The 19,380-nt window shown below is 41.2% G+C and overlaps 1 protein-coding gene across 2 annotated transcripts; it reads left to right on the forward strand.

Moving 5' to 3' along the window:
* Positions 1 to 1,655: 1,655 nt before the first annotated feature.
* LOC124259876 (pentatricopeptide repeat-containing protein 1, mitochondrial-like) lies at positions 1,656 to 18,438 on the forward strand. 2 transcript variants are annotated; one of them, XM_046694094.1, is made up of 9 exons: positions 1,656 to 1,738; positions 2,382 to 2,956; positions 3,392 to 3,509; positions 5,163 to 5,303; positions 6,608 to 6,925; positions 11,274 to 11,996; positions 14,829 to 14,945; positions 15,646 to 15,828; positions 18,136 to 18,438. In XM_046694094.1, exons 2-6 carry the CDS (start codon positions 2,409 to 2,411, stop codon positions 11,310 to 11,312), a joined length of 1,164 nt encoding a protein of 387 aa, XP_046550050.1. In that variant the 5' UTR covers positions 1,656 to 1,738; positions 2,382 to 2,408; the 3' UTR covers positions 11,313 to 11,996; positions 14,829 to 14,945; positions 15,646 to 15,828; positions 18,136 to 18,438. The 2 variants fall into 2 exon arrangements, with proteins under 2 accessions (XP_046550050.1, XP_046550051.1); XM_046694095.1 differs by having other exon boundaries at positions 1,676 to 1,847.
* The last annotated feature ends 942 nt before the right edge of the window (positions 18,439 to 19,380 follow it).

The following is a 19,380-nucleotide window of genomic DNA, read 5'->3' on the forward strand; positions in this document are numbered from 1 at the left end:
CAGGTAGTGACATCCCTGTTCCGTTCATTTCGCTAGTTTTCGTTACTATTATTGACCTTTACTAACTATTCACTAACATTCAAGGCGATGAAATGAACGACATCTATTCATAAAAAAACAACCTTGATGTTTTGGTAAATACAAGGTTTAAGTTCTTTGGGATTTGTTTTGCACCTTTAACATGTGTGAATCTGGTTGTTCCATGTGTAGCTCGCTGACCACAAATCAGGCGATGTAAAACAACATTGGTTGCGAGCAGAAGGTGGATCGGAAGTACGTAACTATTGAATGTGTCGTGGACACGCCTTATGCTGGAACAGATGTTGCATGTAAGGTCTCCTCGGGCAAGAGACTTCGTTGGTGTTGAAGGGTGTCCGGTAGGGCGAGACTGTCAAACTTCAGGCGCCTTGCAACTTGGGTTGTACACTTCCATGGGAGCCGAGAATTAAAATCGATTACCCATTGATACATTGACCAGGGTAAGAATTTAGCATCTTGACCATGCTTTGGGTATGGATGTGGCACATTAATGTGTTCATTAGGTCTCAAGTATAGCAATGTGTGTTCAAAACGTGAAATGATTCCTTTACAGCTGAAAGGAATAATTTGATCAAATTAAAATAACTCGGGGACAATATCCTTCTTTTTAATTTCTCGCCTATAAATGACTGGTCTTTTTTCACTTTTCAATGCTTTGTGCTCTTTGTTTTCACGAAAATTCATCAGCCCACCCCATCACCACCCAGACATTATTTCAGCATCTTCTTGGGTGCTGTTGGACTATTTTTTCAGAAGGCATCGGCATATTTTCACGGGTTAAACTTACCATATATATATCATGCCCCAAATCCTCAGGACAGGTGTTCTAATAAGATATATGTAGTTCTTCCCGGTCGATGATGATTGGTCTAAGATATCTATGAAGTAATGTCACATTCAAAACATTTAGTAACTATATATTATAGTTACTGAATTGTCATACCCATTTTGTTCAAATACTATGTCTTCTTTGATTGGCATTCTAGAAGTTTTGGAGATGAAGAATGAGGAAGCACTACTTACTTGACAACGACATTAGAATTTATGTCGAAACGTCGCCTGTACAGAATAAAGAAGTTGTATATCCATAAAATTGTCCTCATTCTATATACTATGTGTAATGAACTATGAACTATCCATTTATTGTAAAACATGTAACGGTAAAAGAGGTCAAGTTATAAAAGACAACAACATTTATTTCCACCAAGTGATAAGGGACACTTCAGATTCTTGGTCATATATGTTGATATGGAACCGATTCGCTAAAACAACATACATGTACTAACAATTGTGAATTACAATGACATTTAGAAAGTGGTCTAATATAACATGTATTATAATTGGGATTACACTTTCTCTCAGTAAAGTACAGATGCTAGCACTTTTGTAAGCTTGAGTCCCATCCGGGATTCGAACCCACACTCTCAGAGTCAGGCATCTAATGCCAGCACGCAAAGTCAGCCATCTGAGCCACTCAACTTCCGCGGCTTCCACAAGTTGTGTGTACAGAAACTCCGAGCACTCTGCTGAAAAGCAGTTGCTGTGGGGAGCCTTACGAAGAGCTCTGCGCATTGCTTTATGTATCGATACTGGCACAGAAGACGGTTAATAGGTAGCGCACTTTCCAGAACGGAGCTTACAACAAATTGCAAAATGGCGTCGCCCAGCACATCGTGTTGCTATTTGGCTTTGGAATAGTGTAAGGTTAATTTTGTGCGAGTATTTAATGACAGTACGTCACTGTTTATGCATCTACTAAACCAGACGGTGGTGACAGACCAGATCTACTGTTCAAGTCTCACAGACAGGTTTGAGATACGCCACGCCTTACCTGTCGGAATGTGATCAGTTGTGACTGAAATTGAAACTTTCATGAACTAACCTTACAAGTAACATGTACATGATAACCTTTTGTATTAAATACTGTTAACTGTGAACATTAAAGGAAGCCCACTAATAATACTTTTATAGTCCTTAACTTTTGTAATTCATGCGTTCATAATACATTTGCCCGTGAAGGTCTGGGTTAGAATTGATCTTCTGCAACCCATGCCTGTCGTGTCGTAATAGGCGACTAACGGGATCGAGTGGTCAGGCTCACTGACTTGGTTGACACATGTCATCGGTTCCCAATTGCGCAGATCGATGCTTATGCTGTTGATCACTGGATTGTCTGGTCCAGACTCGATTATTTACAGACCGCCACCATATAGCTGGAATATTGCCGAGTGCGGCGTGAAACTAAACTCACTCACTCATAATACATTTAGTGTAGACAAGAGTGGTATGAATATTTCAGAGTCCTTTATAAATGTTTCATGACAAATATATTTTTTTTCCAGTTCACCAGTTAATAAGAGCTAAACAAAATGGCAGGTATTCATTTGAGATTGCCGAGTTTGTCTCTGAGATTGTACACTTTGCTGAGGCAGACTGAAGGGTTGTCGAACAAACTTGGTGTTGGTCAGAATTTGTTGTGCAGAAGGCTGCATGACAGCAGTGAGGAGTTTGGTCCAGAAGGAGATGCCCCAAGGAGTGGAAACTTTGAGCAGTCATTCAAGTCGAGACGAAGAAGACCAGATAAGGTTTCAAAACTTCATAATAGAGTATTCACAAACGAAGACAGAGAAAATGACAGGAAATATTTGGAGCTAGAAGTAAGGTCAGATGACTCTGATATGTTTGGTCAGTTAGGAAACACAAGGAGCTTTGTAAGGTCAAGGAGGCCTGTTCATGACACAGAGCAGGATGTGGGGGCTCGGATGAAGGAACCAACAAACTTTCAGCCTCCAGAAATAAAGACAGTCCAGAAGACTTGGAATTCTAAAGAAAGTGACACATTTGGTACTCTGGCAGATGAAGAGAGAAGCTTATGGAAAGAGTCCCTCATGTCTGAGGTTGGATCACATAATGAACGGTAAGGGAAGGGATGAAAACTCACTATCAACAACAGGTTGTTAGTGTTTTCCTTACCTTAAATGTTTATTATCCTTTCTTGTATAAATGTTTTATGGAGGTCATGTTAGAATTGTATGCATAAAATTGCGTTCCACTAATTCCAGTCTTGCATTACATTATGAAGGTTCACATTTCAAGATTACATGTTATGATTCAAATATTCAGATCAGAAATAGTGAGGAGTGAATGAGTAGGTTTGACACTTCTTTCACTGTATGCCAGTTGGTGATGAAAATCATTGACGTTTACCACTTGGGGATTCAAACATATTCAACAGTTAAGGGAGATAACTCTGTAAACCAGTGATTGCACCATTGCCTTGGTTACTGTATTTCTTATTACAAGTAAATAAATGGGAACATTTAAAGAAAATAAACCCAATGATATGAATCAGTTTTCAAGATGATCAGGATGAGGAAGGGAGGAGCCACATCCGCTTATCTGCTGGCAACAGACTCCACAGCCAGGAGTGGTACGGCAGGAAGATTGAGAAGTTTGGCAAGGCAGGACAGGTGAGGTATTTGTCTTGCAGGGTTCACTGGTTTAGAGGGGAAAGAGGAGTTGAGTAATTTGATCTATTAGCTTAGTCATTCCAAAGGAGGTTAAAAGATGGCCAAACAAAGATATGTCATCTTGGTGTCATTATATTACTTATGAGTGGAATATCCATTTAATAACTGTGGCATGGTATCTCAGTTGGTTAGCACTGGTGGTGATTCGATTAATTGAAATGATCGAAGACTGGTCGCAGTGAGTAGATTACCAAGTAATCGAACATATTTTCTCATAATCGAACACAAACAATTTTGGAATACTTGTATGTATCAACAATATTTTCACAAGGTTGGTTTTGTCTCTGTCATTAAATTTACATTTCATAAGCACTACATGATGATACCAAATCATAATTGAAGTTTTCTTAAAAGCTCCAGGAAATTTATGTTCCTAACATACTTGTCATCCTTTAAATATGTGAAATTTGCAAATGCATTTTGTGCAGTTTACAAAAAACCCCAAAGAACTACATGTTTTTTTCTTTATTGTTGTGTGTGCATTTACAAAGATAACCATTCTATTTCCACAGAGGTTACTTGTCATATCTTCCTACGAACCTCTGTTCTAATATGGCCATATTTCCCGGTTCTCGTAAAATCCTGGGTTCTTGTAAAAGCGGCAAAAAGTCGCAACACGAATTATCTCCCTTCTTTTTATCCAATCAGAACATGTGTTACGTCGACTTACATCCAGCTTGACTAATACAAGCAAATGTGGGGCCACATCAGCAGGGAATTGTGTTGATGTGACACACAAGACATTTGATGGCTAGCATGTCCATTGTCAACAGGGGCGATGGAAATGCCATTGATCTGCCATTACATGACTGAGTTCTGTCTAGAAGAAACGTTTGCGCATCGCAGGGGAAGAGGTTTTAGTTTTCCCGCAGTATATGGAAAGTACTGAGGCCTTGCGAATGATCACTTTTGAAACAACGTCGCTGATTGCACAACTAAATCTGATTGCAACCAATCACGAACCCTTAACACTCGCACCACGAAAGGGCCGTATTAGAACAGAGGTTCGTAGGAAGATATGACAAGTAACCTCTATGGGAAGAGAATGAAAGATAACAGGAACATTTTGATAAAAGACGCTAACCAATTATTTTCGATGATTGATTAGTTGTAATGAACCAATCATTAATTATGATATTTTAACCAATACCCAACTCTAGTTAGCACTTTATAACTTGTACAAGCAGCCACACAAACATATGACCATATAAGTGGAATAATCTTCAACGTGACCTTTCACCCTGTTTCATCTCACCTCATAAGTTGTTTAGAATTTTTATGTGAAAAATCTTTTGATGTACATTTATTGATTTTTTAATAATGCAAGAAAAATGTCTTAAGGATTTGGGGAGGTGGGGTAGCCTAGTGGTGAAAGCGTTGGCTCGTCACGCCGAAGACCCGGGTTCGAATCCCCACATGGGTACAATATGTGAAACCCATTTCTGGTGTCCCCTGCCGTGATGTTGCTGGAATATTGCTAAAAGCGGTGTAAAACCAAACTCAGTCAGTCAGTCTTAAGGATTTAGTTATGATAAACATATAATGGATAAGGAAACAAATTCTGTATAGATGGTTTGTCTTGTTTTTGTTCAGATTAAAGAGGCTGTGGCTGTCCTTGAAGAATGGATGCTGAAGAATGACCGAGTAATGCCTACAGCATATACATTCACAGTTCTCATTGGCTTGCTTGGGAGGGTAGGATATACCAAGAAGGCGTTCCAGCTCTTCAACAAGGTACAGTGGAAATTGTTTAAACTGAACCTGTTTGGGTCTGAAAGTGCAGTTTGTGAGTGAGTTTGGTTTTACGCTGCTTTTAGCAATATTCCAGCACCATCACGGCGGGAGACACCAAAATAACCTTCATACAATGTACCCATGTGGGGAATTGAACCCGGGTCTTCAGCGTGACGAGCAAATGCCTTAACCATTAGGCTACCCCACCGCTCCCTGGTACTGGTTGGGATTTGTGAGATTTTAGATGGAAGTAAAGAATAGAAATTCAAAATAATGTTGAAAGGAATGAAATAAATTCATGTGGTCAGATATTGACAGATATATAGATTGGTTTCGTGTCTGTTTTGACAGGACCGCCTCCGTGGTGTAGTGGTTAGAGCGTCGATCCCTGTATTTCGGAAGATGGATGTGATAACGCATTCGATCCCGAATGCGTCATACCAAAAGACGATAAAATATGGTACTTGTTGGTCCCTGCCTGGCGCTCGCCTAATGGGTACAACAAGGACTGGTCGGCTCTCAGTCAGTATACTGTGTCTGAGTGGGTATTCATGCTTCACTGCGGCATGGTATCTCAGTGGGCTAGCACTATAAAACCAGCTTAAGTCTGGGCTAGTACAAGCAGGTGCACATACACATACACACGCATGCACGTCGTCATATGAGCGAAATATTCTCAAGCACGACGTTAAACCCCATATCACCTCACCTGTTTTGACAGATTCCAATGTAGTATAAATGTAGTATGTGACTAATGATGGATAGATCAGGATGAAATGTATTCTGAAACACAATAGTTCTCATATGATAAACTAGGTAAAGAATTTGTGGAAGTCAGGTAATGAAATGCAATGCAATAATAGAAAATCCATTTTTCATTCATTTTTTCCCTAGGTTATTTTTAACTGTTCACGTTTAACTGTTACAATTCTTCCATGTTTTGCTGCTGTTTGACCTGTTTGAGCCTTTAGCTATATTCCAGCACTATCATCCGTGGGCAAAGGGCATAAGAAAAGGGCATCACATATTGACAGAATATTGAATGTACTGGTGTTTTCCAGTGTTCCGGGTCCAGTGGCTTGTGTGAACTGCATTGTGCTGTCAGATTTAGTATTATTTTTTCAAAGCGTCATTTAAGGATAGCCTGATTAATTATTATGAAAATTCAAAATCTTTATAAATATTATGAAAGCATTATGTGTAATTTCACGATTGATACATCTGTGTGTCTTAACAGACTGATTACAGAGTGACCCAGTAACTGTTAACTGATGCATGTCTTTCTATATTCACATATATTTCAGATGAAAAAAATGGGCCTACAGCCTGTAGATCTAACATACACATCACTTTTCAATGCTTGCGCCAACTCCCCGTGGTCTGAAGATGGTTTGTCAAGGGCAGACAACTTGAGGCAGCTCATGCTCACCAAGGATTATGAACCCAACCAGATCACATACCAAGCCATGATCAAGTGTTACGCCCTGCATGGAGACATCCAGACAGCCTTTAGTCTGATGGATGAACTGACCACTAAGATCCGACCCACTGCCGAAACTTTCAGCTTCCTGTTGATGGCTTGTATCTCAGACAGGAAGGCGGGATTTAAGTATACCCTGAAGGTGACCTTTTGTATTTTCATTGCTTATTACAATTATTCAGAGAAAAACAGTAGTTCAACGTATACTATATTTGGGATTACCCTTTCTCAGTAAAGTATAGATGCTAGTACTTTCATGGGTTGTGTTCCATCTGAGATTTGAACCTACGCTTTCAGCACACAAAGTCAGCGATCTAACCCACTCAGTCATCGCTTCTTCCACAGAAATTGAAGTCTGACAATAGGTGTAGATTATTGAAAATTTTAATATAAATTGTATATTTATATACTTATCCTATCTCACGATTTGCACTTCTCTCTCTTGCTTCGACGCTGAGTGGAACGAATGAGAACTTTTCCTGTAGGCCTCTCTTGTCCATACGCCCGTGTTCCCCAGGCTGCTCTCCTTATAGGACAGGTCCCTAGTCCCAGGCTAAGCGTGCAGCATGTTCCCCTGTCTACCCACGTGACTACCTCAGAGTGATCATTCTCTTCTTGGAGCCAATGACAGTTATACGTAACCATCATAATCTGAGTAGAGGGGAGGCTGGGTGGGCATCCATCTCGTGAGATAGGATAAGTATATAAATATACAATTTATATTCAAATTTTAAAATTTTAAAACTTATCCTATCTCACGATTTGCACTTATCCCACGGTTGGATGGCGGGTCACAGATTACCCTAAGTCAAAAGGCACTGACAGTATATACTGTATAGGCTAATGACAACCGTAGATAGCAATGAACAAGGGAGGCCGGATCTGACTAGCATAGTACTTCTACTAGTGATGGGTTCTCCTGAACCCCTTGGCTTACTAGGCATCATCGCTCCCAAGGAGTGGGTGCTCCTGAGCAATGTGGTGTTCGGCCCCAGGATCCAACTAGCATAGTACCTATACTAGTGATGGGTTCTCCTGAACCCCTTGACTTACTTGGCATCATCGCTCCCAAGGAGTGGGTGCTCCTGAGCAATGTGGTGTTCGGCCCCAGGATCCAACTAGCATAGTATCTATACTAGTGATGGGTTCTCCTGAACCCCTTGACCTACTTGGCATCATCGCTCCCAAGGAGTGGGTGCTCCTGAGCAATGTGGTGTTCGGCCGCAGGATCCGACTAGCATAGTACCTATACTAGTGATGTAGTGATGGGTTCTCCTGAACCCCTTGGCTTACTAGGCATCATCGCTCCCAAGGAGTGGGTGCTCCTGAGCAATGTGGTGTTCGGCCCCAGGATCCGACTAGCATAGTACCTATACTAGTGATGGGTTCTCCTGAACCCCTTGGCATACTAGGCATCATCGCTCCCATGGAGTGGGTGCTCCTGAGCAATGTGGTGTTCAGCAGCAACCCTCGCATACGCAAGAAAATGCAACTAGGCAAGTCACCTTGCTTAGCCACGACTTATCAGAGTACCCCCGTAATTACGACTAGTAATCGGGCCTGCACCTGCTTCGAGACAGCCCCCCAGACCCCATCACGAAGAGGGGAAAAGGAAACAGAATCGGAAAACTCACAAGTTTAACGTTCAGTACCAAAACAACACCACATGACTTCCACTACTTACCACAGTTAGGTCACAACGGTGTGCTAAGGTATTTAGGAGCTTGAACGCTACGAAATCCATAAAGAAATCGGGAAGGACTCACTACACTGACGTGATTGCTCCATGGAGTAGAGGTCAGCAGGCTAGATTGTCGAACACTTCTACATCCGACACTTCTACTTCTACGACAAGGTAGGCCCATAACTACCAAGGTCACTACGTGCGATGGTTAGTTCGAACCCATTGACTTGCTAAGCACAATTGCTCCCAGGGACCGGGACTCTCGAGCAATGTGGTGTTCAGTCACTACCTTCACGAAAGTGAAAGGACGCAGCGTAGTGAGTGTAATCAGTCACATTACCATGATTTCCAAGGTACCCCCGTAATAAAAGTCTAATGTCTAGTATCGGGCCAACCCCTGCTTCGAAACAACCCCCACAGACTACGTACCGAGGAGGGTGTCCCAGAAGAATCGAAGACACAAATCAGAAATAAAATTCAGAATTTTATTCAGATTGTACATAAAGCAGTAACGATCGCAACTGGTGATCATCTGCGCTGAAGCTGATGGTTGTCCCAAGTGGCGAACAGGTCTACCTCTGGTCATGATAACAGGTAGATTTTCGATTGGAATATCAGAGGCAGTTGTTTCCACTCCGTGAGTGACGGGCGTTTGAGACGTGACAGGGCATCGGCAATGACATTCCTCATCCTGGGAATGTGTCTGGCTCTGGCCACTGTGTGTGAACCACGTGAACCGATCAGATGATAAATTCGAAACCTCAACTGAAGCAGAGCTGCTGATCCTGTCGACCCCTGATGGTTTATGTACAAAATTACCATCAAAATGTCTGGTGAATCGCCCAATTCATGAATAAGCTCAATTGCTGGCAAGGTCCGAGGAGTGGATTATTGACAAATGCTGACAGTTCAATGAATGCTGACAATTCAGTGATCTTGAACGGCCAGGTGAACTGGTACGACGATAGGAAGCGGTTCGGCCTGGTGAAACGGTACGAGTCGGGCTGGTAAATCGGTTCAGGGTGGTGAGCCGGAACGTTGATGTGATCTGAATCAGTCCGTGATCTGGATCGGCGTTGTGAGCTGGATCGTGACTGTGATCTGGATCGGCTCGGTAATCCGAAACATTTAAATGATCTCAGCTGATAGAGAGATCTAGAACGATCAGATGAACCAGTGAGGCGAGGTGAAATGTTCCGGCCGAGGTGAATTGGTTCAACAGGGGGGAATCGAGCCGTTTCGCTGCTGTGAATCGAATCGATGATGTGAACCGTTTAGACGATAAGAAACAGTCTTAATGTTATGGCGAATTGAGTCGATGTCGTAATCCACATACGCCGTGTGAATCCATTCGGTATGGTGAACTGATTCGTGTGGTGGTGAATCGATTCGGCGATTTGATGAGGCGGAGATGTAGACATCGGCTGTGTGAGTCAGCTGGCATCACATCGAGCAGTTTGATGTAACGAGCTCTGTCTGCCAGCCAGCGGGGCAACCATGATAAGGAGCACATTCCGATAATCGAACACAGGTCAATACATCTGATGATCGCCAATAAAATTATCACTGTCCTACTTAGGGTCGCTACCGGGAATCTCTGGACGGACGACAATACGTCCGCAGTTAATACTGGTTGTTGAAAGCGGGGTTTCCTATAAGGAGAGCAGCCTGGGGAACACGGGCGTATGGACAAGAGAGGCCTACAGGAAAAGTTCTCATTCCTTCCACTCAGCGTCGAAGCAAGATAGAGAAGTGCAAATCGTGAGATAGGATAAGTTTAAAAATTGTACTTTGTATAAACTGTTTAAGGCTTACAGATAGGTCTGAGATGGACCAAGCCCTATCTCTCAAAATGTGTGAATACTTTTTTTTGAATATTATACCTTCAATGCGTTTTTTATATAAAGGTTCCAATCACCAAAACCAAGTTAAGCAAATACCACACTGGCTCAAGTGTTAAATGACGGAAAAAATGTGAGCTTTATCCTTTAAAACCATTACTGCATCAACATTACCAGATGTTTTTGTTCTTGTTAGATGAAAGAATTAGTCCCATACACAAAAGTATTTTTTTTGTGTTTCAAGTGGGAGTCAGTTATTGTGAATCACAGCAACCTGACAGTAATGAAGCAGAGAAATTAATGACCGATATCATGAACAATGTCTGCATGACCTGAACTGTGTTCACACAGATTTAGTTATTATGTTGAATGAATGAATATAAAATGGATGGGTTTGGGTGGACTGACTGACTGAGTTTGGTTTTACGCCGCTTTTAGCAATATTCCAGCAACATCACGGCGGGGGACACCAGAAATGGGCTTCACACATTGTGCCCATGTGGGGTTTCGAACCGGTTCTTCGGAAACTATAGCGGACGAGCTCCATTACTGGAGTCTATAGCAGGGTCCTGACACGCTATCAATCACACTTCACTTGCAACTTAACCATTATAATTTACCCACTTTGTCATGATCACTAGTCTCGGGTTGGGTGGATGGATAGATAGATGGATGGATAGATGGAATGAGTAGTTTTTCCAGATCAGTTGGTAAAAGGGTAGTCAGTGTTTTCGGAGTCATTATTGTGTTGAACGATGGTACAGATATAATTTTGTTGTGTGCATTTTTGCTTTGTGCTATTGATTCAGTGAGCATAATAACTTTGATATCATGCTGATATCCACTGTGCAGAGATCAGTTTTCATGTCCATAGACACAAAACCTATACTGAAGTCAGTTACGTTATAAATGTTGTGTCTTGGCATCTGACCAGGTTCTGATTACTTGTGATCTCATTGTGTCAGGTGTGGCGCTTTGATGAAGCAGTTCAAAGTGAGCCCTGACCTGCCTCTCTACAACCTGCTGCTGAGAAGCGTCGCGAGACTGTGGTGCAGGAGACAATGACTTCTCTGATCTGCTTCTCCTGGTCACCAGGAAGTTGACACGCATAGCCAAACTCACCCTAAGATGTTGAGGCAGAACAATACGAGGTTTCGTAAATCTGGTGAACATGAAGTTCTTGGTCAGATCAGTGATGGGGCCAGCAAATCAGGTCAAGGACCTTAGAGGGAAATCGAGAATGTTTCTAACCTGAAACAAAACACCCAAGACTCTGAAGATTGTGACCCTAAAATCCAACTATTTGAGAGAGATTCTCTTGTTCCAGCTAATCGACAGTGGTGGGAGTGTATGGAGCAGATTATTCCAGTACTGCCAACTTGGCCGAGGTACCAAATCTGTTAAGAACTGACTGTAAACTGGACAATGTAATCTCTATTAAACAGTTAAAGTATCCAGATGAGAGATTGGCTGTGATTGGTGGAATGCATGGCATCCTGGATGCCATGGCAACGATGGTGTCCAACCAGATGTTCGGCCATTCAGCCAGCTGATAGAAGTGGCCCCTCCCACAGCCTTGGCAGAGATGGCGCTTCTGCACGCATGGAAGACCTTGGTGTGAAGCCAGACATCGCCATGGTACAACTCACTCATCCATGAAGAGGTGTTTCAGGAGAGCAGAAGCCAGGGTGAGTTGTTCATCATATTGTTCATCTGGAATTCATCATCATTGCCTATTCTTGAATGGTTCTGTTCACCCAGCAGAAAATGCTAACTCGGTGGTGTAAGTCATATGACTATTAACATTCGCCTCACAGGCAGCTGGTTTATCTGGGGTAATAATGTCCATCATGTTGTCTGCGCTTGGAGCATGTCCCTGCGGCGTGGAGTTCAGCACAATATAAGTGGCCAGTTATTATTATTATTGCAATACATATAGAATCTCACCCAAGTGTCTTCTGATTTCAATTATATCTACACGAGTTGATAAAGTTACAAATATCCGAGGTTTGATATATTTGATATCAGAAGACACGAGGGTGAGATTCTATTTATCATCCAAAATCACTCTTCATTAATTTTCAATGAAAAATGTACATCTCTGAACATGGTACTGCCATTAGACTTGCAATGCAGCGATGTCATAGCATTGTGACGTCATCAAGTACATGATGTCATAGCATTGTCAGGGCATTGTACAAAATCTACTGTCAAAACGATATCTCCTAGGAGATATCGTTTGATCTCACACAAGCGATATCTCCTGTGGAACACAGTTTTGGATGATAAATTCCTTTGACAATCAACACATGAGTGCTTTTGCACTATAATCACTATCTTTAATCGATGCATCCATGATGGTGTGAGAGGGGAAACAGTGAGTGTTCACATTGGCCAAAATATCTTCTCTATGCAGGCTTTGCACAAATTTCATCCATGTAGAAAGGTTCATGACCATCTGTGAGTAATTTCCAGCCTCTTTTCATTTGTCTACTTAAAGTAGATGGCATCACCATGCATCGTATAGCAGCTGTTTCTAATCATGGCTGATGGAGAAATGTACTGAATAGACCCATAGCCATTTGATCTATAGAAAGTTTTTATTTGGTAATGAACTGGTTACATCAATCTGGGGTTTCATGAGACACAAAATTTTGAACCCTTTGTTTGGTTAATCATTGCCTTTTGTGTCACACTTTTACCCATTTTTTATCAAATATTCAGACTATTATGATTCATACTGATAACGAATACTTCTACTCATGCACACTTATTTTGATATTTATTGTTAACATGGAGTTAAATAGATTTAATGACTTTTACAACTAAAGTTTAAGAATAGTGATCTCATTTTCAAACTAGCAGCAGTATTGTAAACATATTTGTGGTCAGTTGTGTAATAATTTATATATACTAGCCACATAAAGAAACTGTGCATTGTCAAAATATTATCCCAGTTGATAAGTACGATAACAATGTCAAAGGTACATATAAACTTTAATGGAGGGATCATGAGACCATAACAAGTCGGGAGAATTTCAATTGGAAAGTCAATCACAATGACGTCACAAGTCCACAAGCGGGACAGGGGTCAAACGACCCTGTCACAAGCTTAATAACGGTATGTCCACCATCGGCATTGAGAACAGCAGTGCATCGACGACGATAGAGCCTATCAAGCGTGCAAGGAAGGCTTGTGGGATGTCACGCCAGATTCTCTCAAGTTCTGTAGCAAGGTCAAGGATGTTATCTGGCGGATGAGGAAGGCGGCGTGAGACGGCGATCCATCTCGATCCCAAACATGCCTATCGAGGGGACAGATCCGGTGAATTGCAGGCCAAGGCAGTAAGTCAGCGCTTGTGGTGTTGCAAGAAATCCATAGCAACCCTTGCCGTTATGAGGGAGGGCATTGTCCTGTTGGAATGTTTACCCAGGGTCATGGCGTCAAGAAAAAGTAATTGCCACAGGTCGAAGAATCTGATCCCTGTAGCCCACACCAGTTAAGTTGCCCTGAACAATCGCCAAAAGGAGTTCTTTGGCGTGCTGTTATTCCACCTCAAATCATCACGAACCACCACCAAAGCGCATCCTCTCCAAGACACAGGCCTGTGCATAACGTTCTCCGACGTGTCTATAGGCACGTTGACGTCCATCACTATGGGAAAAGTTAAATCTGGACTCATCTGTGAAAACAACATTTCTTCACCAAAACAAGGGTCTGCGGACATGATTTCGGCACCACATTCGGCGAGCTTGTCAATGACGTTGTGTCAGGATAGGCCGTATGGCGGGACATCGTGGTCTGATCCCGTGATGACGTAAACGTTGTCGAACTGTGTTGGGGTGGATACAGCGAAGTCCTGGGATGGTTCGGGCGAAGATGGGTCACCCTTATCCATCTGTCCTGTCTTGGTGTTGTTACCCGTGGACTTCCAGAACGTGGCCGATCGATGACGTCATTTGTGTTCTGGTAGCGTCTCACCAGTGCAGAAATGGTGTTCCGGTGGCAGTGGAAATGTGCAGCCACTTGTCGTTGACACATTCCCCCACGGACCAATAGCCGCTTAATTTTTTGAACGATCGCGAGGGCAGGGGTTGAACTTTCCAAAGTGACAGTATTGTGTTGGCATTCATTTTGCTCTGTTTCTCTTTCCCGAATGCCGCAACAACAGCATTACTGCGTCTCAAGAATCGAACCCACTGACGTCACGGGACGTGGCACGTGCATGCATGTTGGATACATGTCACTAATCTCTGAGTTTAAATCCTTATGTGTCTACACAGGTTTGATAAATTTAGATTTTAGATTTCTGTATGCACAGTTTCTTTATGTGCCTAGTATATATTTTGTGGTTATATTGCACTGTTTGAAATCAAAATATGTGTTTAATACACTTGCAGTGATTTCCATTATATTTTGAATTTGTTATCACCCCCATATAGCTGGAATATTGCTGAGTGTGGCGTTAAAGTAAACTCACTCATTCAAATTGTCTGTTATCGCTTGTTTCCTCCCACAGAGCGTTCTAGAACTGATGAGGGCGTCTGGACTCCAGCCCGACATGATGACGTTTGGAACTCTGGCCATGACATGCCGCCTCCAGAGAGATGGCATACAGTTCCTCAAAGACATGGAGGTGGGACATATTCTGTTACTATATCACTGATAATAGAGGGTATTATATCTCCATTCTGTCTCAATACAATCATGGACCCATTTGGAAATTCAATTTACACAACACAAGGGGGTGTTATCTCACCAAAATTGTGCTGATCTCAATGTGTACTGTACCCATTAAAACTTGGAATGCCTGACTCACAACCATACCCCTGCAATTGTAATGTGGATCTCTCCCAAACACTCCTTAAGAAGAGTCATTTTGGTTGGCTGTTGACTTCAAGTTCAAGCTCCACAAGTGAGTGAGTTGAGTTTTGCGCCACACTCCGCAACATTTCAGCTATATGGTGGCGGTCTGTAAATAATCGAGTCTGGACCAGACAGTCCAGTGATCAACAGCTTAAATATCGATATATGCAATTGGGATACGACATGTGTCAACCAAGTCAGCGAGTCTGACTACCCAATCCCATTAGTTGCCTCTTACGACAAACATAGGTTACTGAAGACCAATTCTAACCTGGATCTTCATGGGTACAAGCTCAACAAGATAAGATAGGGTCATATACTGACAGAAATTACCTAAATGAAACTTTAAAGTTAATACTGCCATTTGAGGATTGTCCAAAGATCCTCATGCTAATCAGGTTTATCTCTGAAACAAATAAGTTATGATTAATAATTGTGTGTGACATCATTCTGTTTGTTCCATATGACAGCATTATGGTATGGCACCAAACATTGAGGTTTTGGGGACACTGGCATATGCGAGTAATCTGGACTTTGGTTACAAGTCTGTCATCTTGAGAGAAGTCGAGAAGTATGACCTCAGTCCTAACGACAAGTTTCTGGAGGTTGTGGAACGTAGTATTGCGGAGGCCAAACGAAGAACAGTCCAAGTGGTACGTAAACTCCTTTTTACTCCCTGTGTGTGGAGTTGTGCAAAACATATGAAGACATGCAGTTGTCATTAGGGCTGGATATTGCTCCGATTTTCATATCGCTATATATTGCAATAACTTCAGAGATATTGCAATATATATTGAATTGACTGGAAGGTTTCTGGCCAAGTGCGTACATGATAAATTCATAATAGCTCTCTGTGTGCGACATCATCTTCTTAGTTGTCGTTACACCATACTTTCAGGCTCCCCGTCCCCATTGTGTATGGCTGTATGCCAATGGTTTACAGATAAATAAAATGATATAGAGCTTTTATGTGGAATATTAATTGAAGTATTGCAATAAAGTTTTGCGAACATAATGATAAAAGTAATAGTATAACATGATTTTCATGGTCAATACTAGTGTTGTTTGCTTCAACAGAGTTCACCTCAATGCAGGATGTACTTATTGTTACGGTACGAGGGTCGATCAAAAAGTACGTAGCCTAACTATATTCTCGATGTCCAATGTTTGCATAGCTTCCATTTTATTTTGAAGGAATCGTTAGCAAAGCCATATCCAAAATTTCACATGTGTGGGTAATGTGGTTAACCAGATATTTGTCATCACAGCACATTGGGGTATAATATTTCTAACAAAATTGCAGAAAATGAAAAACGATTTGTCTTTTGGTATCTCTTGGATAATGGTATGCCCTCAGATAATGTCATATAAAATATGTTCAGTATAGTATTGGATGACTTCCCGACATGATCAACAGTCAAAGATTTGGATTGCCTGATTTATATTTAGTCGGGGGCTATTTTTTAAGGACACCCCCATTTTAAACTTTCAAAGACATTGTGTCCAGATATTCAAGCTGGCACAGTTTACAATATATTGTCAGCTGACACTTGTGTGACCATTCAGTATTTAGTTTGAACCCTCGGCATCATGTATGCATAGGTGAAAACATTAGAATAAGCTATGCCCTTATGATTACGTCATCTGAAAGGGGGGATGGTTAGCGTCTCCAAAACAAGCTCTTTCAGTCAACATGAAGGGTGGAGTCACTTTAACAAGCGATTGTAATTTCAAATTGCTTTTTTATGAACTTGAATATCTATGTGTGATTCTTGGGGACTTCTGTCAATCTCAAAACACACAAAATATTGCTTGCATATTTTGTTTCCTGACGTTTTTGATGCATTTATTGTAGATTTTGTGTTTTTTGAGGGTACCAAGGTCAAACAAAATGGGGATCGAGAGACTGGAACATAGCAAAACCAAATTGCTTGAGCTTGACAGATAATATGTAGAAAAAAACAACAACATAAAAATAACTGCATTTGTATCGTTTTCTTGTTGATTCTACATACTTTTTGATCGCCCCTCGTATGTCAGTGATTCATTCAGATTCAACTCCAATATAAACATGTGTTAACATGAACTATTGCAAAATGAAACAAAAACATGATTTAGGTGAACTACTTGAGCTTAAAAACTCATGTAACCTCCCAATGCTAAGATCCTTGACTAGAATGTCATTATACAGTCCTACAAAATTTATAAGACTTAAGCTTTTATGATAATTGATAACATATGTCCCATTATGAAACAAACAAAAATAATAAAATATTTTGAATTGTGAAATGGTCCCTCAGAGCCAGAGGCTCTACTAATAAGGCCAAATAAAACATTGGCCCATTTGAGGCCACTTAATTCCTCCAAACTGTCACATATGAAACCATTCAAACCCACAAAACTTGGTAGAATATTTGGCTCTTTTGGAGCCACTTATAGAGATACTTCCACTTGTAAAATGTTACATGAAACCAACTGAAATAAAAGTATATTTGACACTTTTAGAACACATATTGTTGCCATGGAAGTCAAGGGCATATAATTTCAACTCTTGATGACCCAATATATTGCAGAATCTGAACCATATCGCGATAATCGTATCGCATATATACCGGTTTATCAGTAATATTGCACAGCCCTAGTTGTCATTACTCTACCACAGTTGTCCCTCGTCATAACGTGGGTCTTGGGGTCCATGGATAAAGTTTGCCCCATGCATGTGTTGGTTTGAATCCTGCTCACACTTACCAGTTTCCCTACACACGCTGTGTCTTTGTCTTTAGTAGGTTTCAAACTTTTACCAGTTTGGCAATCATCACTTAGATGACTTTGTGGCCTGTATCAAGATGAATGTAAGTTTAACATCTCAACAACAATTAGAATAGGGTCCTACCTACCTAAATAATCAGAACAAATTGTAACATCTATGGAATTCAAACCGAACTACCAATTTCTTCCAGGAGAAGGGCCTTGCCACAGATAACTTCCTTACCTCACAGTACTTCCAGAAAACATTTATGAAGTTCCTGGACTACTATGAAACATGGTTGAAGAAGACGAAACCAAAGCAAGAGCCACACCCATGGAGTGATTTCAGGAAAACAGTTGATAAAAGTGATGTGACTGAAGCTACGAACTGATCTGTGTTCATGATGATAAATACTTGAAGACAGCTGCTGTGCAATAACCAGTTAGTTTTCATATGAACACTGAGTATGTGTTATGTCTGCATGTATAGTTGTCACAACAATGTAATAGAAAAGTTAAAGGGCAAGTGTACACGAAAATTAACCTTTTGTCTTGCACTTTTCATCATAAAAGTGTTTATCAAGTAGTTTGATATCCAAACCCGTACATATATGATGACGTTGCAGTTTGAAAAACGTATACATTGTACTAAAAGTGTTACCACGTAACCAAATTGTATAACATATTCAACCTGAGTCGGTCGCCTTTCCAACAGTATACTTTTTCAGGAAACCTTAAACGTATGCGTGAGTGAGTGAGTTTAGTTTTACGCCGCACTCAGCAATATCCCAGCTATATGGCGGCGGTCTGTAAATAATCGAGTCTGGACCAGACAATCCAGTGATCAACAGCATGAGCATCGATATGCGCAATTCGGAACCGATGACATGTGTCAACCAAGTCAGCGAGCCTGACCACCGATCCCGTTAGTCGCCTCTTACGACAAGCATAGTCGCTTTTATGGCAAGCACATATGGGTTGCTGAAGACCTATTCTACCCCGGATCTTCACGGGTACTTAAACGTATGCACTACATCTTGCTTGCCATCGGTGAATGTGCCAGCATTCTACGTTTGTTACTAAAGATCTTACATAAATCGTACGATATGTCCCTCCTCTTCCACCTTCACTTTGATATCGATAGTACATATCCAAATACATCACGCAGAAAAATGCAATTTGCAGTTTTGAACACTGTTTGAAATTCGTTTTCTATGATATCATCCGCTCATTGTTGATAAAGTTTACTGAAAATTACATGCATCGTAAATCTCGCCAGTTTTGACACATTACTAAATCACCATTCACTGCGTTTTGCGTAATTTATGGTTTGTCTTAATTCAAATGTCAAATTTTACTGGGAGAATTGAATTTAAAAGAAAAAGACGTGATCATTGTGATCAGCGGTAGTTTTGTTGTTGTATGATCGAATCACCAATGCTCGTTCTGAAACATTA

The sequence above is a fragment of the Haliotis rubra genome, unplaced genomic scaffold (assembly GCF_003918875.1).
Source record: "Haliotis rubra isolate DU_JTF1 unplaced genomic scaffold, ASM391887v1 Scf74, whole genome shotgun sequence".
NCBI lineage: Eukaryota > Metazoa > Mollusca > Gastropoda > Lepetellida > Haliotidae > Haliotis > Haliotis rubra.

Coding starts and splice junctions, on each gene's coding strand:
- LOC124259876 (XM_046694094.1), top strand. CDS start 2,409: ATGGCAGGTATTCATTTGAGATTGCCGAGTTTGTCTCTGAGATTGTAC. Junction 3,510..5,162: donor AGTTTGGCAAGGCAGGACAG/GTGAGGTATTTG, acceptor GTTTTTGTTCAG/ATTAAAGAGGCTGTGGCTGT. Junction 6,926..11,273: donor GATTTAAGTATACCCTGAAG/GTGACCTTTTGT, acceptor TCATTGTGTCAG/GTGTGGCGCTTTGATGAAGC.